The sequence below is a fragment of the Bos javanicus genome, chromosome 19 (genome assembly GCF_032452875.1).
Source record: "Bos javanicus breed banteng chromosome 19, ARS-OSU_banteng_1.0, whole genome shotgun sequence".
Lineage (NCBI taxonomy): Eukaryota > Metazoa > Chordata > Mammalia > Artiodactyla > Bovidae > Bos > Bos javanicus.
In genome coordinates this window covers 24,017,206-24,034,420 of record NC_083886.1, presented here as the reverse complement: position 1 = coordinate 24,034,420, position 17,215 = coordinate 24,017,206, and the positions used below count along the sequence as shown (strand labels likewise).

General features: G+C 51.7%; 1 protein-coding gene across 4 annotated transcripts in view; it reads left to right on the top strand.

The window, feature by feature from the left end:
- Positions 1-17,215, top strand: part of SLC43A2 (solute carrier family 43 member 2) — a 43,716-nt gene that overhangs the window by 402 nt on the left and 26,099 nt on the right. Inside the window, exons 2-5 of one of the 4 annotated variants that reach the window (XM_061390617.1) lie at positions 562-795; positions 9,038-9,245; positions 11,024-11,079; positions 12,219-12,295. In XM_061390617.1, the coding sequence (XP_061246601.1) occupies positions 636-795; positions 9,038-9,245; positions 11,024-11,079; positions 12,219-12,295 (501 nt within the window). In that variant the 5' untranslated portion in view covers positions 562-635. Of the gene's footprint in view, positions 1-308; positions 796-9,037; positions 9,246-11,023; positions 11,080-12,218; positions 12,296-17,215 lie in introns of those variants that run through there. The other 3 variants (XM_061390618.1, XM_061390621.1, XM_061390619.1) reach the window with 3 other exon arrangements.

Genomic DNA, 17,215 nt, shown 5'->3' with positions numbered 1-17,215 from the left:
CCAATGGCGTGGCAGTTCCTGTGCCGTCAGGCCAATGAGCGGGCCGCGGGCGGGCCGTTCCGGAGCTCCGTGCGCTGATCTTGTGGTTAAGGGAGCCGGGTCTGGGGAAGGGTCTCCAGTGCGTGCGGGCGGGCGGGCTCTGGTGAGGGTCCCGGGGAGTGGCAGCCGTAAGGTGTGCCCCTGCCCAGGTATCCGAACCTCTGGCTGCCTCTCCTGACAGCTCCCAAGCTGCGTCAGGCCTGCTGGGAGCCTGCATTATTTCCACGTCCCTGAGCATGCGTTTGTCATTTCGTGTTTCTGTGCCTCAGTTTCCCTCCGAGTGAGCCGAGAGAGAAGTCTTCCTGCCTGGCCGGGGCGGCTTCTCCCGGAGCTGCGGGCTGGCGGATGAGCCAGCGGCGGAGAGGGTGGCCCAGGGCCGAGGCAGGGCTGGGGCTTCCTTGCTGCGTGCACTTGTCTCCCGCGCTGCGGAGGGGGTGAGAAGCTGCGCGCGCTGCGGCAGCGGCCCGGGTTGGCCGCCCCGGCTGGGTAGGGCCGGGCGCTAACGCCGAGGTCCGCGCGCAGGTGGCTGCAGAGAGAAGCCCGAGCCGGAGTCGGGTCGCCGTGTCTCGCCGCGCCTCGCCTCGCCTCGCCTCGCCATGGCGCCCACCCTGGCCACTGCCCATCGGCGCCGCTGGTGGATGGCCTGCACGGCCGTGGTGGAAAACCTCCTCTTCTCGGCAGTCCTCCTGGGCTGGGGCTCGCTGCTCATCATGCTCAAGTCGGAGGGCTTTTACTCCTACCTGTGTACTGAGCCAGGTGAGACGGATACCCGGGTTGAGGGGTGGTCGTTCCGGGAATAGGGGCTTTGGGAGGGGACGAGGGCGGTGTATACTCAACCAGCAAGACCACCTCACTGCGCAACTCCTCCTAGTTAGCAGAAGGCCCATTTAAACCTCCTCCCCCCTCCAGCTCTGCTGGGTACAGATCATCGTCCCTGTTTTTTGGCTGAAGACATTGAGGCTTAGACAGATCTTCTGACTTGCATGAGGTCTCACAGCTGGAGACTGTCATAGATCCAGAACCCCCAAGTCCAGGGTGTTCTTTCCACCACCCGGGAATATGACTGGACTCCTCTCCTTCCAGTGCCTGGCACATCACTTGCTTTGCAGTAAACATGTTGCTCTCTGACTGTAAGAAAGAGGAACTCCTGACTCAGTGGCTGGGGTGCAGCAAGAGAGAGGAAGTGGCTTGGCCTCCACCCCATGAAAGGTTCATCTAGAATCTAGATGGTTTTCAGTCAGGCCTTGAGTGTCTAAAGGGCTTGTCGGATACAATTTCTTTTCTATTTTTGCTGCTTTCCAATTTTCCAAAGGACATTTCCTCCCACAGGCTGTGAGAACATCTCAGTGGCCTTCTTCCCCTGTGAGGGGGAGGGGAAGGGGGTATTTCTGGAAATGACACTAGGGCTGTCCTCTGCCTTTGCCACACGTTGGTATAACTAAATGAAAGCTGAGGATGCCTGTCTACAAGAAATCTCACCCCCCACCCCCATGGTCACACCCGATGACCTTGTTTGAGGATTCTGATTGCTGAAGGTCAGTGGGACTCATGTGGCTCTCACTCTCTACACTTCTATCCCCCTTTTCAGCAACCTTGATAATAAATATTTTCTTCTGCCCTCTGTCACTTCCTAATGGTTGAAGTGAGTAGGGTCTCTCCCCAGTACCTTTGACAGCCAGCCCCCGCCCCAGTTCCCTTGGATGAAAATAACCCAAGTCTGACCTGCATCACACCATCAGCTTGCCATTTTTTCCCTCCCAAGACTGCTAACTTTGAGGGAAGAGAAAGCTTTGGACCGGCTCATGCTGCGTGTAAGCCGGTGTAGAATCCTTGTTTTCCTACTCTGATCTTCCCAGGAGGTTGCTGAGCATTCCAGTTACTAGGGAAGCTTCAGCTGGAAGAGGTTAAGGACAGGAGAAAGGGAGGAGATGCTGAGACTGCCTGAGAGAGGGCAGAGAGTATATCATCTATAACCTTTAGCCTTTAGCCACTCAGAATTATTTCCTAATAGCCTAAGGGTTCTTGGCAGACCTTTCCCCACATCAGCAAGAAACCTTGGGAGACAGGAAAGTCACTCAGACCTTGTTCCTTGAACAAGCTTTCTGCTCTGCCTGAGAGATGTTAGGAGATTAATGACTGGAAGGGAACAGGTTGGAGCATTTGGCACCTCCTCTCCTCTCTTGTGGATCATGACCCTTCCTACTTGCCTCTGACAACTTTCTTCTGGCTGCATAGAGGGGTTAAAGAACAGAAAAAAAACCATCATCTCCAGATGAAGCTTTTAGCATCTCATCCAGACTGGAAGACTGAGGTGGTCAATTTTTTTTTTTTTGTCCTACTGTGGTGTCAGAAGGTCAGATTCTAGGGTGGTTTATTTTCCCCCCACGTTGCCCACTGATGTACTTTATTTTATGGTCTTGGCAGCGCCGGGGCTGGTCACTTCATCCCTGCCCCAGCCTTGGCTGCTTCCTTCATTGAAGTGGGAGGAGTCCCAGCGATCGTGCTGACAGCAGTGCTGAGTTGGTGTTTAAGCCCTTTTGAGGCTTGCCTGGTCCCTCCTGTAAACCAAGTGAAGGTGAAGGGTCAGGATTGTGGGTTGAACATCAACTTCTTATCCTGTGCCTTTTGTTCCTGGCTCTGATTTTGGTTTTTCTGACTATCTGGCAAACCCGCTGACCCAGCATCCGTGGCGGGCAGGCCTGCTGATTCCACAGGGCTTATCTCTTCTGGCCTCCTTGTTTCTTGGAAGTCTGAGCAGCCTGTTGCCTTGCAGGGCCTGGCATCCCCGTGTCTTGCCTGGCTGGGAGTACCTGGAGGATTTGAGGATCAAGATTTCTGCTTAGGCCTAATATTGTCATACTTGGGGACAGCTGAATTGCAGAGAAACAGTTTGGCTGTTTATTGCATTTATTGAATGAGGCTTGTGAAAAGCTGACCAGTCTACAGCTGATTGAGATGCAAATTTGTCAGCGTTTTGTGGCTTTTAGGACCCATGCTTTGGTTTGGAAAATTTGCCTGAACCTGTTGAAAGGTCCTCAGAACTCTTGCTCGGGACTCCAGCCAGGATCCGGTCACAGACACAGTGTCGGGTTCCAGCGTGGCGAGGTGGGACAAAGAAACAAAGAGCTGGGTTTTCCGTTTCCCCTCAGCTCTTTAATCCCTGTCCACCCGATGGTCAGGGTGGATGACAGGGGCTGGGGACCTGGGTTGGCACTTGGCTTTGCCTCCCCAGCCCTCTGGTGTGGGCAGGAGACCAGCTGGGTTCCCAGCCCCAGCTTTCCCAAACCTGTGTCCTTTTGGCCTCTGGATGGCCGCTGTCACCAGCCCCACCCCCCACCCAACCTGTTTCTTCATTTTTCTCTCCGCTTAGGGGGCTGGTGCTCCCTGTGGATGTTTAATCTCTTTTATCTGACCCACACCCTCAGGAAACATTTTCTGAGATGCTGTGCTGGGCGCAGAGTAATCCAGGCCCTCAGGGGGTCTGCAGTCAGCCAGCATCAGAGAGTCACCACACACAGACCTACCCAATCCCACGTGGTGGTCAGACCCCAACAGAGAGCAGTGTGCCGGGGTCATGGGGGGTGAGGGGGAGAGCAGCCATGGGTATCTGGTTCAGCTTGGGTGGAGGGCTCTCTGATGCTTAGACAGAAGCGTGGAGGGCCAGAAGGAGTGAGTCAGAAGAAGACAGGCAGTGAGCCCCTGAAGCAGGCTGTGTGCTGAAAGAGAAGAGGGAAAGGACAGAAGGGGAGATGATGACTGGAGAGATGGGGAGGAGCCTGCAGGGCCCTGGGGAGGTTGGATCTCCTTTTCAAGGCAGGAAGAAGCTCCCGAGGCAGAAGAGACGGTCAGATTCACCTATTAGCCTCTTAGGAATTATTGAGGGTTTGCCACATGCCAGGCGCTGGGTGGGATCATGGAGGGGTGGGGGGCGGCTCTGGAGATGGGAGATGTGGCTTCTGCATGAGGAAGCCATGGTCCAGCCCAGCCATGGACCCCAAGGCAGCCCCCAGCTCTGTGCTCTTGACCTCCTCAGTGACTCTGTTTCGGTGACCAGGGGCTGTACCCTTCATTGAAACAAAGTAGGAAGCTGGCCCCCGGGACCGTGAGAGGGCAGGGCCAGGCCTGGTCCCCACCAGACTGGGCTGAGGCTGAAGAAGTAGACATGAGACGGTCCCCGCCACTTCACGGCCCTGCCTCGTTATGTCTCTTCCGCTGGTGGTATGTCTCAGACGTCACTGCTGGCACCTTTCACTTTTATTGCTGTGAATAGGCTTTTTTCCACTCCCCACTCCCTGCAACCTCGGTTTATTTTGGATTTTTTTTTTAATTCTATACCCGGGGTGAGAGGCCTGCAGGGCCTCCAGCCTCAGAATGTATCACAGAGAAGCTGATGCCCTCGGCCCTCCTCACCAACCGCCTTCCTCCTTCCCGTGACCTAATTTTCCTCCTCCATAGCCGCCTGCCCCCACCTGCCTTCTTGGCGTCCCATGAAGGTCCTGTCCAGCTTGGTTGGCTTTCGGTGACTTCGTGGGAGCATCTCGGGGGCGGTTCCCGTTCTCGCTAGGTGACATGAAGGGCCACCTGGCATGGTCCCTGACACTGCCAGCCTCGCGCGTCTTTTATTCTCTCAGCATTTTCTCTCTGAACTGCCTCTGACCCAGGTGGTACAGCATCAGTACAGCCTGAAGGTCAGGAGAGCTTTGAGGTCCAGCCGCCAAGACTCAAGTCTGGCTTCCCCAGGTACCGTCTGCGAGACCCCAGGTACCTGTTTGGGTACTCCAGATGGCCAGATGTGAACCAGTGGGTGGAGGGGGAGGTGCTCAGTGACATAGGAACCACTAGTGTGGAACACAGCGGCCAGCACACACCGGCCCTCTGTGACCACAGCCAGGGGACCAGACCCTGGTGTGGCCAGCGCGGTCCTCTGATTGTCTGTGTCCTGCCTCGGGCTCACTGTGTGTGAGGCTGACCTCTCGCCTACATACCCCCTGCCAGACGGAGATGCTGCTTCCTGTTGCCGGATAGACTAAGGATTTGAGAGAGACAGGAGATCCTGGGGCAGTGACCATCAGCAGGGAAGTCCAGGGGCTGGTATTGGGTGGGTGGGGCAGGGGGCTGCTCAAGTTTAGAGGGGCCTCCAGCCCCGTGCCCCTTGCTCCTCAAGAAGCCTCGTCTGGTCAGCTGTTCTGGCTTGTTGCCCTAGGGTAGGGGGAGCCGCCTCCTTGATCCAGGGCGGTTAGGGGAGCCTAAGTGGGGTCACAGCACCTTCTTTTCTCCCCTTTCTCGCTAAGGGTTTTGAGTGCTGGGTTCTGTGAGTGGGGCCGAACAGAGCAGGCATTGTTCCCTCCTCCCTGCCCTGGGTCTCCTCCTAAGCAGCCTCACGCCTGTTCCCTGCACACTCTGGACACACCAGTTCCTCACCTGTTTCTTCTTGGTTTACCTTCCCGGGTTAGGCTGGGCCGCTCTGACTGCATCTGTGATAAGCAGGTGCAGGTGAGGCCCAGAGCAGGCTGGGCTGGGTGAGGGCTAAACTCTAGGCTGGGAGCAGAGAGGCACCCCAGAGGCTCGGCACTTCCTGGGCGCGTATCTGTTTTGTGTCTCTCCGGCCCACAGTGGCCCAGGTGGGAGCAGAGCGAGAGGAGCAGCCTGGGTGTGACTGTGTTTGGGCATCTGCTGGATCTGTGATTATTCATGTGGGCTGTTTACTGCCAACAAAGCTTTGGGCTCACAGAAGGTTGAGTTCCATCTGGGGCAAGAGGCACTCTCATGTTGCTCCCTGGGCCGGTGAGAGGCCACTCAGGCCTCCCCGCTCCCTGGCTCATCTGTCTCTGGACATCACTGCCCGGAGCTAGGAGGGCAGACAGCCAGGTGGCCCCATTGGCAGGGATTTAAGAGAAGGCTTGTGGCCCAACGCGTAAGGGTCCTGCTCTGTTGCAGCGGCCCTAGGCTGAAAGATGGGAGGGACAGATTCCCTTCCCTCCACTCTGCCTTCTCTCTCCTGGAGCCCCTCCTGTCTAGTTATAGGTGACCAGATAGCTAAACAATTCAAGATGTTTTTTTGTCCCCATCTTCAACTAAGAGCGAACCAGGGTGTCTGCCTTGAGTATACATGTTGCCTTGGGATTTCATCTTCCCTCTCTTGAGAAGTACAGCCGTGGTTTTAGGCCCAGCCCTGGGAAGGACAGAAGCAGGGCCCCCTGGTGCCTCTGATCAGAGACAGTGCCTCATTCCCTCCGCATTCAGTCGGGGCTCCCTGCTTGGAGAAGCCGACCCCGCAGCACTGCCAGCCCTGAGTGATTTTGTGTTTTCTGATGGGCCCCAGACCCTACATGGCCACAGTTAGGTCTCACAGCCAGCGATCCGGGACCCGCAGCTGTCCACTCCCTGCTCCATCCACTCTGTTGCACCTGTGCTGGTTTGCTCACACCTGCACAGCAGCCCGGAGGTGACCGTTGCTTTGCCTGGTCCCTCCTGCTTCACATTCAGTTCCTGTTGCTGCTAGCAGAGCTGACACCCGAAGCCAGTGCCGACCTGTGAAGCAGCTCCGCTCTTCCAGAAGCGGGCCCCGCCGTGAACAAGCAGCTCCGGCCCACTGGCCCTGAGCCGGGACCTCCTGGGCTCAGATGACCCTGTTTGTGATGTGTTTTGGCTGCCAGTGTGGTGCGGACATCTTTTGGGAAGCTGAGATAAGGTGGCAGAGATGAGGGGACGGAAATCTGGCTTGTTGGATTTTGTCTCTGTGGCTTCAGGGGGTAACACTGTGGCTGTGATCTCCTTCAATCCCCTCTGGCTTCAAGTTGGCGCCATGCGTCCTGTTTCATTTCTTCTTTCTGGATCCTTTTGGTCAAGGTGATCTGACCCCACTGTTTGCATTCATTCAGGAAACAGTGACCGTGCGCCAGGACCAAGGGGGGTGCTGGGGACACAGGTGACTGGGACACAGTCCCTGTCCTAACCCAGTGGGAGGCCAGACATGAATTCATGCTATGAATGAATGATCAGGTATGGAACTCTGCTTCCAGTTACAGCATCCGGCTCTGCTACCTGCCAGTTGCATCATTATCCCCGTTCCAAGTCTCCCGTCGGAGGAGGAGTAGTGACAGTAATAACGCATGCGTACTGAGTTGCTTCAGTCGTGTCTGACTGTCTGCGACCCCGTGGACTGTAGCCCACCAGGCTCCTCCGTCCATGGAATTCTCCAGGCAAGAACACTGGAGCCGGTTGCTATGCCCTCCTCCTAGGGATCTTCCCAATCCAGGATTGAACCCGTGTCTCTTTTGTCTCCTGCATTGGCAGGTGGATTCTTTACCACTGGCACCACCTAGTAAGCTTCTAATAATAGTAATAACTTTTAGCTATTGGTTATGAGCACTTCCTATGCCTTTGTGAGCTCTCAAATATTATCTGGATTTTCTCTTTTATGTTACCCCAAATTCTGCTGCTGCTGCTGCTGCTAAGTCACTTCAGTTGTGTCCAACTCTGTGTGACCCCATAGACGGCAGCCCACCAGGCTCCCCCGTACCTGGAGAGACAGATATATTTATTACCTTATGCCCATTTTACAGATAAAGAAACTGAGATAGTGAGAGATGAAGTCGCTTCTCCTGGGTGATAAAATAGCAAGTAGAGGAACCAGAATTGGAACCCAGATCCCAGCACCCGCACCCTCAGTGTGCCCCCCACCAGGACCTGTTGGTCCGAGGTTGGCACAGAACGTGATTCACCCAGCGTGCATCTTCTTCCATGACCTTGGCTCACCCCCCCAGGAGAGGGCCAGGCAGGCCTTGCCGACCTCAGCTTTACGGCCCTGGCGCCGGAGGGCCGCATGCAGGAGACAGCACTTATCTGCTGAGAGGTATTTCCTTGAGTCTCCCGGCATGACCTCCTCGCATCTAATCAGAGGCTGCTCCTCTCTGCAGGATTAGTCAGCATCTCTTAACTAGCAGTCCCGAGAGGAGCAGAGCGCGTTCCCCACTGCGTGCCAGCCCGTCCCCACCCTCCTGCCCCTCGCTGCTGCAGCATTTTTTCCTTCCCTCTTTTGCTGTCTTGGGGTTGGGTGGACTTTGGAGAGGGTCATTAAGGACTAGGATTATGGCATAGGTGTGGCCACCAGAGACAGTGACGTTGTGACCCCAGTGAGAAAAAGAAGATAGGTGCCCTTTGACAAGCGAAAGCAAGTTATTTGGTACTCTTTTTTTTAAACAAAGAACCTTTCCCATGGGGGCTCTGTGACTCGGTATATGTAGTAGTTGATGCTGTGAGAGCATGAGAGAGAATTTAGCACAGGGGATGTGTTTGAAATCTGATGTATTAGGCATTAGTACACCCTTCCTCTCAATAGACACAGCTGAGCCCAGCAGCTTGTCCTTCCCAAGTGGTCTAGGGTTGCCCTCCTGTACGCTGGCCACAGGCTGCTCCCATGGACAGAGCTGCAGAGAAGCTCTAGCCAGTTTGGGGACCTGCAGCCCAGGCTAGGTCCCAAAGCCTGCTATTCGAGGTGTCACTTACTTTAGAGTCGGAATCCTGGGACTTCCCTGGTGGCCCAGTGGCCAAGAGTCTGGGCTCTGGATGCAGGGGGCGCAGGTTTGATCCTTGATCAGGGAAATAGATCCACATGCTGCAACTAAGACCTGGTGCAGCTAAATAAATAAATGGGAATCCCACCCTGGGGCTTGTGGGTGCTGCAAAGACACAAGAAGCCCCGAGACTGTGGACAAGACTTTTCTAAGGGCAAGAGCGGCGCTTTCTGTATTGGATTCTTCAAAGGGAAGGTGACTCCCCCGTCCAAAAAAAGAAAAGTGAAGAATCTCTGTATTATCACTCCAGGGAGCTTTGGCCACGTGGACATCCCAGCCTGCTGGAGGTATTCAGAGCTCTGAAGGGGCCCAGAGCTAGCCCTGGCCTTCTCAGCGGGCTGACTCTGGGTGGGCACCTGCCCCTCTGGTCTTTGGAGATCCCTGCCATGACCCTGTGATCAAGTTCCCTTCCCTCTACACAGAGAACGTCACCAACGTCACAGTGGGGGCCACGGCAGAACCGGAGCATGAGGAGGTGAGCCGGATGAATGGCTGGCTCAGCTGCAAGGCCCAGGATGAGATGCTGAACCTGGCCTTCACCGTGGGCTCCTTCCTGCTCAGTGCCATCACCCTGCCCCTGGGCATCGTCATGGACAAGTACGGCCCAAGGAAGCTTAGGCTGCTGGGCAGGTCAGTTCTGGGGGGGAGGCAGGTGGGTGGGGTGGGGGGGGGGGCCCGGGCCACGATTCCCCACTGTACGGGATCCTGGTATCTGCTGTCAGGGGCACTGTGGTGCTCCCTGAATGCCCACCTGCGACGGGGCTGCTGTGATCCTTGTGTTATTCCGATCTGCATAGAAAAGTCACGGGACTCAGGCCTGCCTGGGAGGACCTGCTTGTCATTATGATTTCCGGTCTTTTTCATCTTCCATCTCTGTGAGAAAAAAAGATTTTGAACACATACCTCTAATATAAGCACATGGAATCATCAATAATATACACATTTGTCGGGCTTCCCTGGTGGCTAAGATGGTAAAGAATCCACCTGCAGTACGAGAGACCAGGCTTTGATCCTGGGGTCGGGAAGATCCCTTGGAGAAGGGAATGCAACCCACTCCAGTATTCTTGCCTGGAGAATCCCATGAGCGGAGGAGCCTGGCGGGCTGCAGTCCATGGGGTCGCAAAGAGTTGGACACGACTGAGTGACTAAGCACGCAGGCCTATACATATGTCATTCTTAATGTTTAATGTGCTTTATTTTTTTTTCCATTTTTATTGAGATATTAATTGATGTACAGCCCTGTGTAAGACTGAGGTACAGCATAATGATCATATTTACATACGTCATGAAATGAATCCTACAGAGAGCTTAGGGAACATCCACCATCTCATATAGTATTTTATATGCCTTATGATACATATACAAAAGAGATAAAATGGCTGAGATTTTAAATTACAAAATGGAAAATTATAAAATTTCTAAAATTGTAAAATAGCATTTCCCTACCCCAGGCACCTTAGTGGGTCATCTTATGCACCTCCTAGGGTGTGTTCCTAGGCTATAAAACTCCAGTCTGCCAGTCCCAGGGTCAGTCTGCCAAGCAGCTGGCCCTGTCTGGCCAGGGTCCTCCCCAAGCCAGTCCCACTGGGAGTGAGCATTGTGCAGGGCAGTGGTTGGCCATGAGCAAGGCCCGTGGCCCTGAAGGAAATCAGCTGGGGGATCAATGTCATTCATTCTTTGGAGCTTACAATGGCTTGGTCCCCAGCTCAGAGCCAAGTAGAGGGGGTTTGAAAGCTGCCACTCATCATCCCTTGCCCCGTGGGGTTCTTTCTGTCCCCTGGCTGAGCGGACACAGGAGTCTGCGGGATGGTTTGTGTCCTTTCTTGCTTTACAGCCTTGACTCTGTCCAGTCTGGGGAATGGAGCAGGCAGTGCAGTGGGGTGTTTACCAGGTCTGGCTTTGGGGCTTGAATTCCAGCTTAGCCACCTGCTAGCTAGGACACTGAAGAATTTCATTTTTGTTTCTGTGTTGGGTTTGTTTTTTATTTCTTTATTTTTAGGTATTTGAATGCCTGTGTTTGTGTGTGTGTGTGTGTGTGTTTTAATTTATTTTATTGAAATATAGTTGATTAACAATGTTTATTAATTTCTACTATACACTAAAGTGATTCAGTTATATGTTTATATGTATACATTCTTTTCTGTATTATTTTCCATTATGGTTTGTCCCGGTATATTGAATATAATTCCCTGTGCTATACAGTAGGACCTTGTTGTTTTATTTTTGTTATTTTGAGTCTTATTTTTCTCATCCATAAAATAGAGCCAATTACACTCCTTAGAACTGTTGAACAAAAGAACGTATGTACATTTTCTGAAAATGTCTTGACATGTATCAAATACCTCCATATAAACAATATTAACAATAATGATGATAACCAATAATGTAGTATTTCTCTTTGTTTTTAGTGCCTGCTTTGCTGTCTCCTGCTTGCTGATTGCGTATGGAGCAAGTAACCCAAACTGTGAGTATGCTTTTCCTCTACCCTTTTGTCAGGGATTGGGGAGACAGCACCCAGAGGTGCTCGCAGGCCCACCTGCTCTAGGAAGCTGGGCCAGGCCTGTGCTCACTACTCGAGTTAGAGGGACACTTGTTAGACCTTTACCCACTGACTTAATTCAGATGGTGGCTGGATAAGCAAATGGCCCCAGACAAGTGTCTGAGAGAAGCTCTCAGGGGATGAGGAACACCCATCTCATTACTGAGCCAGGCCAGTCCCCGATGGACTCACTGATGCCAGCTTGAGAACCAGGCCAGCTGCAGGAGCGTGTGCGGAGGTCGTGATCTGAACCGCTCAGAGCAGCCCAGGCCTGCACTTTAGGACGGCTCAGAAGCCACCCGGCCCCTCACTCTGCTCAGGTAGAGCTGATGCTGCAAGGACTTTTGGAACAAACACCAAAATAGGGCTTGACTTTCACCAAAATCTTGGGGTTTTTTTGGCTGCACTGCACGACATGTAGGATCTTAGTTCCCTGACCAGGGATGGAACTCGCGTCTCCTGCATTGGAAGTGCAGAGTCTTAACCACCGAGGGAGGCCTGTGTTTCACTAGACTCTTATCCAGGCTCCTCTCCTGATTGGGAGTACCTGTATTTTTTATTTCAGTGAACAGCTTTTTTAGACCTCTCCCTTGTGGGTAAAGGGCTTCCCTCATAGCTCAGTTGGTAAAGAATCTTCCTGCAATGCAGGAGACCTGGGTTTGATTTCTGGGTCAGAAAGATCTCCTGGAGAAGGAAATGGCAACCGACTCCAGTATTCTTGCCTGGGAAATCCCATGGACAGAGGAGCCTGGCAGGCTACAGTCCATGGGGTCGCAAGAGTCGGACACGACTTAGCAACTAAACCACCACTTGTGGGTAAGGTTAGTGAAGAAAGGGGGACGGGGATCCACCTTTTGCAAGAGCCAAAACTCCATAAAATAGGCAAGAGGAGGATGAGGCAGAGGCTGGGCCAGCTCCCCAGGTGTCCAGCACTAATGCCTGATGACTTGTCATCACTAGCAGCATTTGCTCAAAGCAAGCTCCTCGTCAGCAGTGGATCAGGCCCCAGCCTCCCTGAAGCTCAGTCGTGGTTCCCCTCTTAGCAGCCTTCTGCTTCCTTCCAGCCCTGTCTGTGCTCATCTTCATCGCCCTGGCTCTGAATGGCTTTGGTGGGATGTGCATGACTTTTACCTCATTAACAGTAAGTACCATTTAAAAAAAATATATTTCTTTGGCTCTGCTGGGTCTTAGTTGTGGCATGTGGGATCTAGTTCCCTGACCAGGAATGGAAACCAGGCCCCCTGCACTGGGAGCATGGAGTCTCAGCCACTGCACTATCAGAGAAGGCCCAGTACCAGTTTTTTTGAGAACATCCCTATTGACATCGGAGAAGGCAATGGCACCCCACTCCAGTACTCTTGCCTGGAAAATCCCATGGATGGAGGAGCCTGGTAGGCTGCAGTCCATGGGGTCGCTAAGTCGGGCACAACTGAGCGACTTCACTTTCACTTTTCACTTTCATGCATTGGAGAAGGAAATGGCAACCCACTCCAGTATTCTCGCCTGGAGAATCCCAGGGACAGAGGAGCCTAGTGGGCTGCCATCTATGGGGTCGCACAGAGTTGGACACGACTGAAGTGACTTAGCAGCTATAGACATCCCTTTATGGCTCAGGTGGTGAAGAATCTGCCTGCAATGCAGGAGACCTGGTTTCGATCCCAGGGTTGGGAAGAGCCCCTGGAGAAGGGCATGGCAACCCACTCCAGTGTTCTTGCCTGGAGAATCCCCAAGGACAGAGGAGCCTGGTGGGCTACAGTCCACAGGGTCACAAAGAGATGGACATGACTGAGCAACGAACACTTTCACTTTCTAGTTCAGTCATCTTTTTGCAAATCTGAGGCAGCTTTTATTGACTCTAATTTGCTTGCCTTCCATTCACCTGCATCTGCTGGAGTATCCCAAGCAGTAAGGGTTGTTGTTGGTGAAGCTGTGGCAACAAAGCCTATTTCTGGCTCCCAAGCTGGGGAAGTCCTGCAGGCTGGACTGGCAGGCAGCAGAGTCAGTCTCAGAGCAGCCTGTCTCCTGCCTCCTGACCTTGACTCAGGCACCAAGGAAGCCAGCTTAGTAGCTGTGTGGAAGAAAAACAACCTGCCACCTACTCTCTTTTCTCATATTTTCTGTGGCAGCTCTTGCTAACAGTGAAACCTCAAAACAGACCTCTCTTGGAATCACCCTGCCCCTAACTGTTGCTTTGTTCAGAACTGAATGAAAAACTCTGGGGAATCACAGAGTCTGCACTTCTGCTTGGTTTTCTTTCTTTCTTTTTTTAAAATAATTTTTATTTATTTATTTTATTTTTGGCTGTGCTGGGTCTTCACTGATACTCGGACTTTTCTCTAGTTGCAGCGGGCCGGGGCTACTCTCTGGTTATGGTGCTTGGGCTTCTCATTGCAGTGGTTTCTCTTGCTGCAGAGCACAGGCTCTAGGTTGCAGAGGCTTCAGTAATTGTGGCGTGTGGACTCTGGTTGTGGCCCCCGGGGCTCTAAGCACAGGCTCAGTAGTTGTGGCACACAGGCCCAGTCACATGTGGGAGTCTTCCCAGATCAGGGGTCGAACCTGTGTCTCCTGCATTGACAGACAGATTCTTTACTCCGGAGCCACCAGCGAAGCCCTGCTTGGTTTTCTAAATGCCAAGGCACAGGGAGCCCTTCTCCCAAGGGAGGGAGATCCTTTCTTGGGATGCTGAGTACTCTCTTATGGTAGCCCCAGGACACCATAGAATGGGCTTCTCTTGGAAGTGAATGAGACTGCATGAAGATCCAGGTTGAAAAAAGTCCAAAAAAAGCCAAAAGAATCTTTCCCCGGAAGGAAGAAGGGAGTTATCTGCAGGTTCACCTGGTCAGGCTGGTGTGCCTTTCAGAGCTGGCCATTGGGAAAGGAGTGAGAATGTGAGGCTTCCCGAGGGATTTCTCTGTCCAACAGGAACGTCTCGCCTGCCTTAGTTTCCCCTCAAGAAGGTTTTTAATGACACAGTGCCTCCCAGCCCTGTTTATCTGCAGTGCATTGGCTTCTGCTTTCTCTTTCCACTAATGAGTCAGGGATCAGGCTGCTGAAGGGCCCTCGTTTAGCTTTGAGGGGGCCCTGGAGCCTTGCTGGTCTTCTTCTAAGGAACTTGAAGAGGTGCTGACATTCCTGTGACCCCTGGCCTGCAGGCTGTGAGCCAGAGGCCTGGTTGGACCCGATTCCTCTTCTCAGCCTTCCTGTGCTTTCTCCATTTATTAACTTTATCCTGGTGGGAAGGGTGAGCTACCAGGGCCTACGTCCGTGGAAATGGAGCAGTCGGTAGAGTCTGTGTTAGGCTGAGAGAGGCACCACCCAGGACCGCATACATGGTGTGCTCCAGAGTGGGGGACTCAAATATCCAGGGTCTCTGGTTGCCTTGCCCTGGTAGTGTGAAGGAGACTGACTTTGTACTCTTTTGTGCATTTTTATTTTTTTTTTTAAATCAGGTAGATGATTTATTTCTTTGGCTGCACCAGGTCTTTGTTGCAGAATATGGGATGTAGTTCCCTGACTAGGAATCAAACCCAGGCCCCCTGCTTTGGGAGCAAGGAGTCTTAGCCATTGGGCCACTAGGGAAGTCCCAACCAGATAGATTTTTTTAAGTGGGTGTATCTCCCTCCCTCTCAAATTCTGGGGTAAGGCACATGTTGAAGCTGTACAGAGTATGTTAGAACTGTCAAATGCACCAATTCCATTCAGCTGTGTCCACTGTGAAGCAGGAGCCCAGTTCTGTTTGTTCTTTGACAGCGTAAACATGACCAACTCTTTCATCAAAATGAAAAATGAAAATCTGGCATCACCCCCATTATTTGAGCCACACTGTGTCTATGTCATGGCAGTTCTGAATTTCAGGATAAAAGAAAGAGATGGTCCTTAAACTTGAGTATATGCTCTGACGTACATAAAGATGCTCTATTGTTATAAGCCTAAAACAGATTAAAAACCTCCTTACCATGAATCCCCGTTAGGGCAGTCTTCAAAATAAGATGGTAGTTGTGGTCCAGAAATCCTGTCAGGGTGGCTAGGAGGGTCATAAGGATTCTTTTTGTTTTCTTCTCTTCTTAATGATTATAAAACAAAAAGGTTTGATTTTAAAAAGTCAACTATTTGAGAAATGTACTATGTGAACTGTAAAATCCTGTAAGCCTAACTTCATCAGTTTAGAATGTAACTCTTTAGTATTAAAAAAGGAATCTAAGTATACTAAAGTTCTTTTCAAAAGAAACACTGTTACAACTTGCCTTTTTCACTTGACAGTGTATCTCTTACCTCTTTTCCTGCCAGTCCTTAGGAATCTACCTTATTATTTTAAACTCTAGAGATTGGCCTCATTATTAGAGAGTTCCATGTGATTCTCTAATATAGATTGCCATGATTTATTTAACCAGTTTCCTGCTAATGGACTTTTGGGTTGGTTTCCAATTTTTCTGATTTATGATTCTGCCAAAGTGAACATCTCTGTACATGTATTTCTATAAAATAAATTCCTGGAAGGATTGCCAGGCCCCAGGATCAGCATGTTTTAAATTTTAATGTAGACTATGGTCTTCCCAAAAGGGTATACACAGATGCTGGCCTTCCAGCATATCTGAGAAGTTTTCTTCCCCATCCCTTCCAACACCCTGTCCAGATTCTTGTAAACATTAGCCAGTCCAATCTGGTGAAAAATAATATGTTACAATTTATTTATTTATTTTTTTAATATGTTACAATTTAAAATTTCTTTAACTGTTAGTGAGATGGAGCATCTTTCCACCTCTTTTTGATGATAACTTGTATTTCTTCTGGGATTGCTTCTTTGTGTCTTTTGTCTATTTTTCTACAGGGTTGTTTCTCTTGTTTTTTTTTTTTTTAATTATGTTTTGTAAGCCCTCTTTCATACACACACAAAAAATAGTTCTCTATCTGAGTGAACAGTGGTCTTACCCTAAGTTTTTTAGGTCCTTATGAGGTCCATGAAGAAGCTTCAGGAGGGCTGGGCATTTCTTTGAAATTCTCCAAAAGCAAATTGCGTGTGTGTGTGCCCCGGCAGGTGCGTTTTTTTCTAGGGGAGGGTCTGTTGCTTTCATCAGCTTCTAGTAGGTCTGTGTGAAGCTGAACACACTGTAGCAGGAGTGTTTGTCTTAACTCCTTGCTCTCCCACAGGGAGGTAAAGGCTGCACAGGCCAGACAGTGACCAGACAAGAAAACCGTCTGATCATCCCCTGGAGCATTTGGTTAGCAGGCGTCTGTTTTAAGATAGCCTGGTGGCCTGTCCCTCTAAGGCTCCCATTCTTGAGTCTAGAGCAGAGGTCAGCAGACTCCTGCCCCCAGGCCACATCCAGGCCACTGCAGGTTTCTGTGAACACAGGTTTATCGGCACAGAACCGCTCCCATTTGATTCTTTCGTGCTAATGACGGTGGAGTGAGTGACGGTGACAGTCTCACTGCATGGAGACCACATGGTTGCAAAACGTAGAGTTTTTCTGGCCCTTGGCAGAAAAAGTCTGACAGCCTTAGGTCTAGAAGCACAAGAAGCTGCTCAATCATGATTCCCTGTCAGAAGGCAGGGGCTCACCCCCACCCCCAGCCCCAGCTCTAGTTATGTGACCCTCCTCCTCAAGCATTTTTCATGCTGCCAGCTTCCTCCTCTGTTCCCTGGCCCCAGGGACCTCCTTGGGCAGTCCTCTGTCCCACAAGGCTTCAGATAAGGAGCATTTCTAGATCAGACCTCGAGAGGGGACTGAGAAGCAGGTCAGTGAGGGCAGCCTGCGGCTCTTGGGCCATGGTCTTGGGCCGTGGGGGCTTCTGCTGAGCAGAGCTGAATCTAGTCCTGACACAGCCCAAACCTTTTAAAAAGCAGAACTGTTAGGATCGGCTCCTGGAGGTGCCAGACCAGCAGCACAATGGCACTTTCTGTTTGGGTCTTCTAGCCGTGCTCTCATCTGGGGGACAAAGGAGTCTTCAGGGTCGCCTTTAGGAGCTTCCTAAATCAACAGCTTTGGGACTCAGTGACAACCTAGGAATCCGGGGGGAGGGGGGTTGTGTTGCCAGGGAAACCTTAATTGGGGGACTTTCT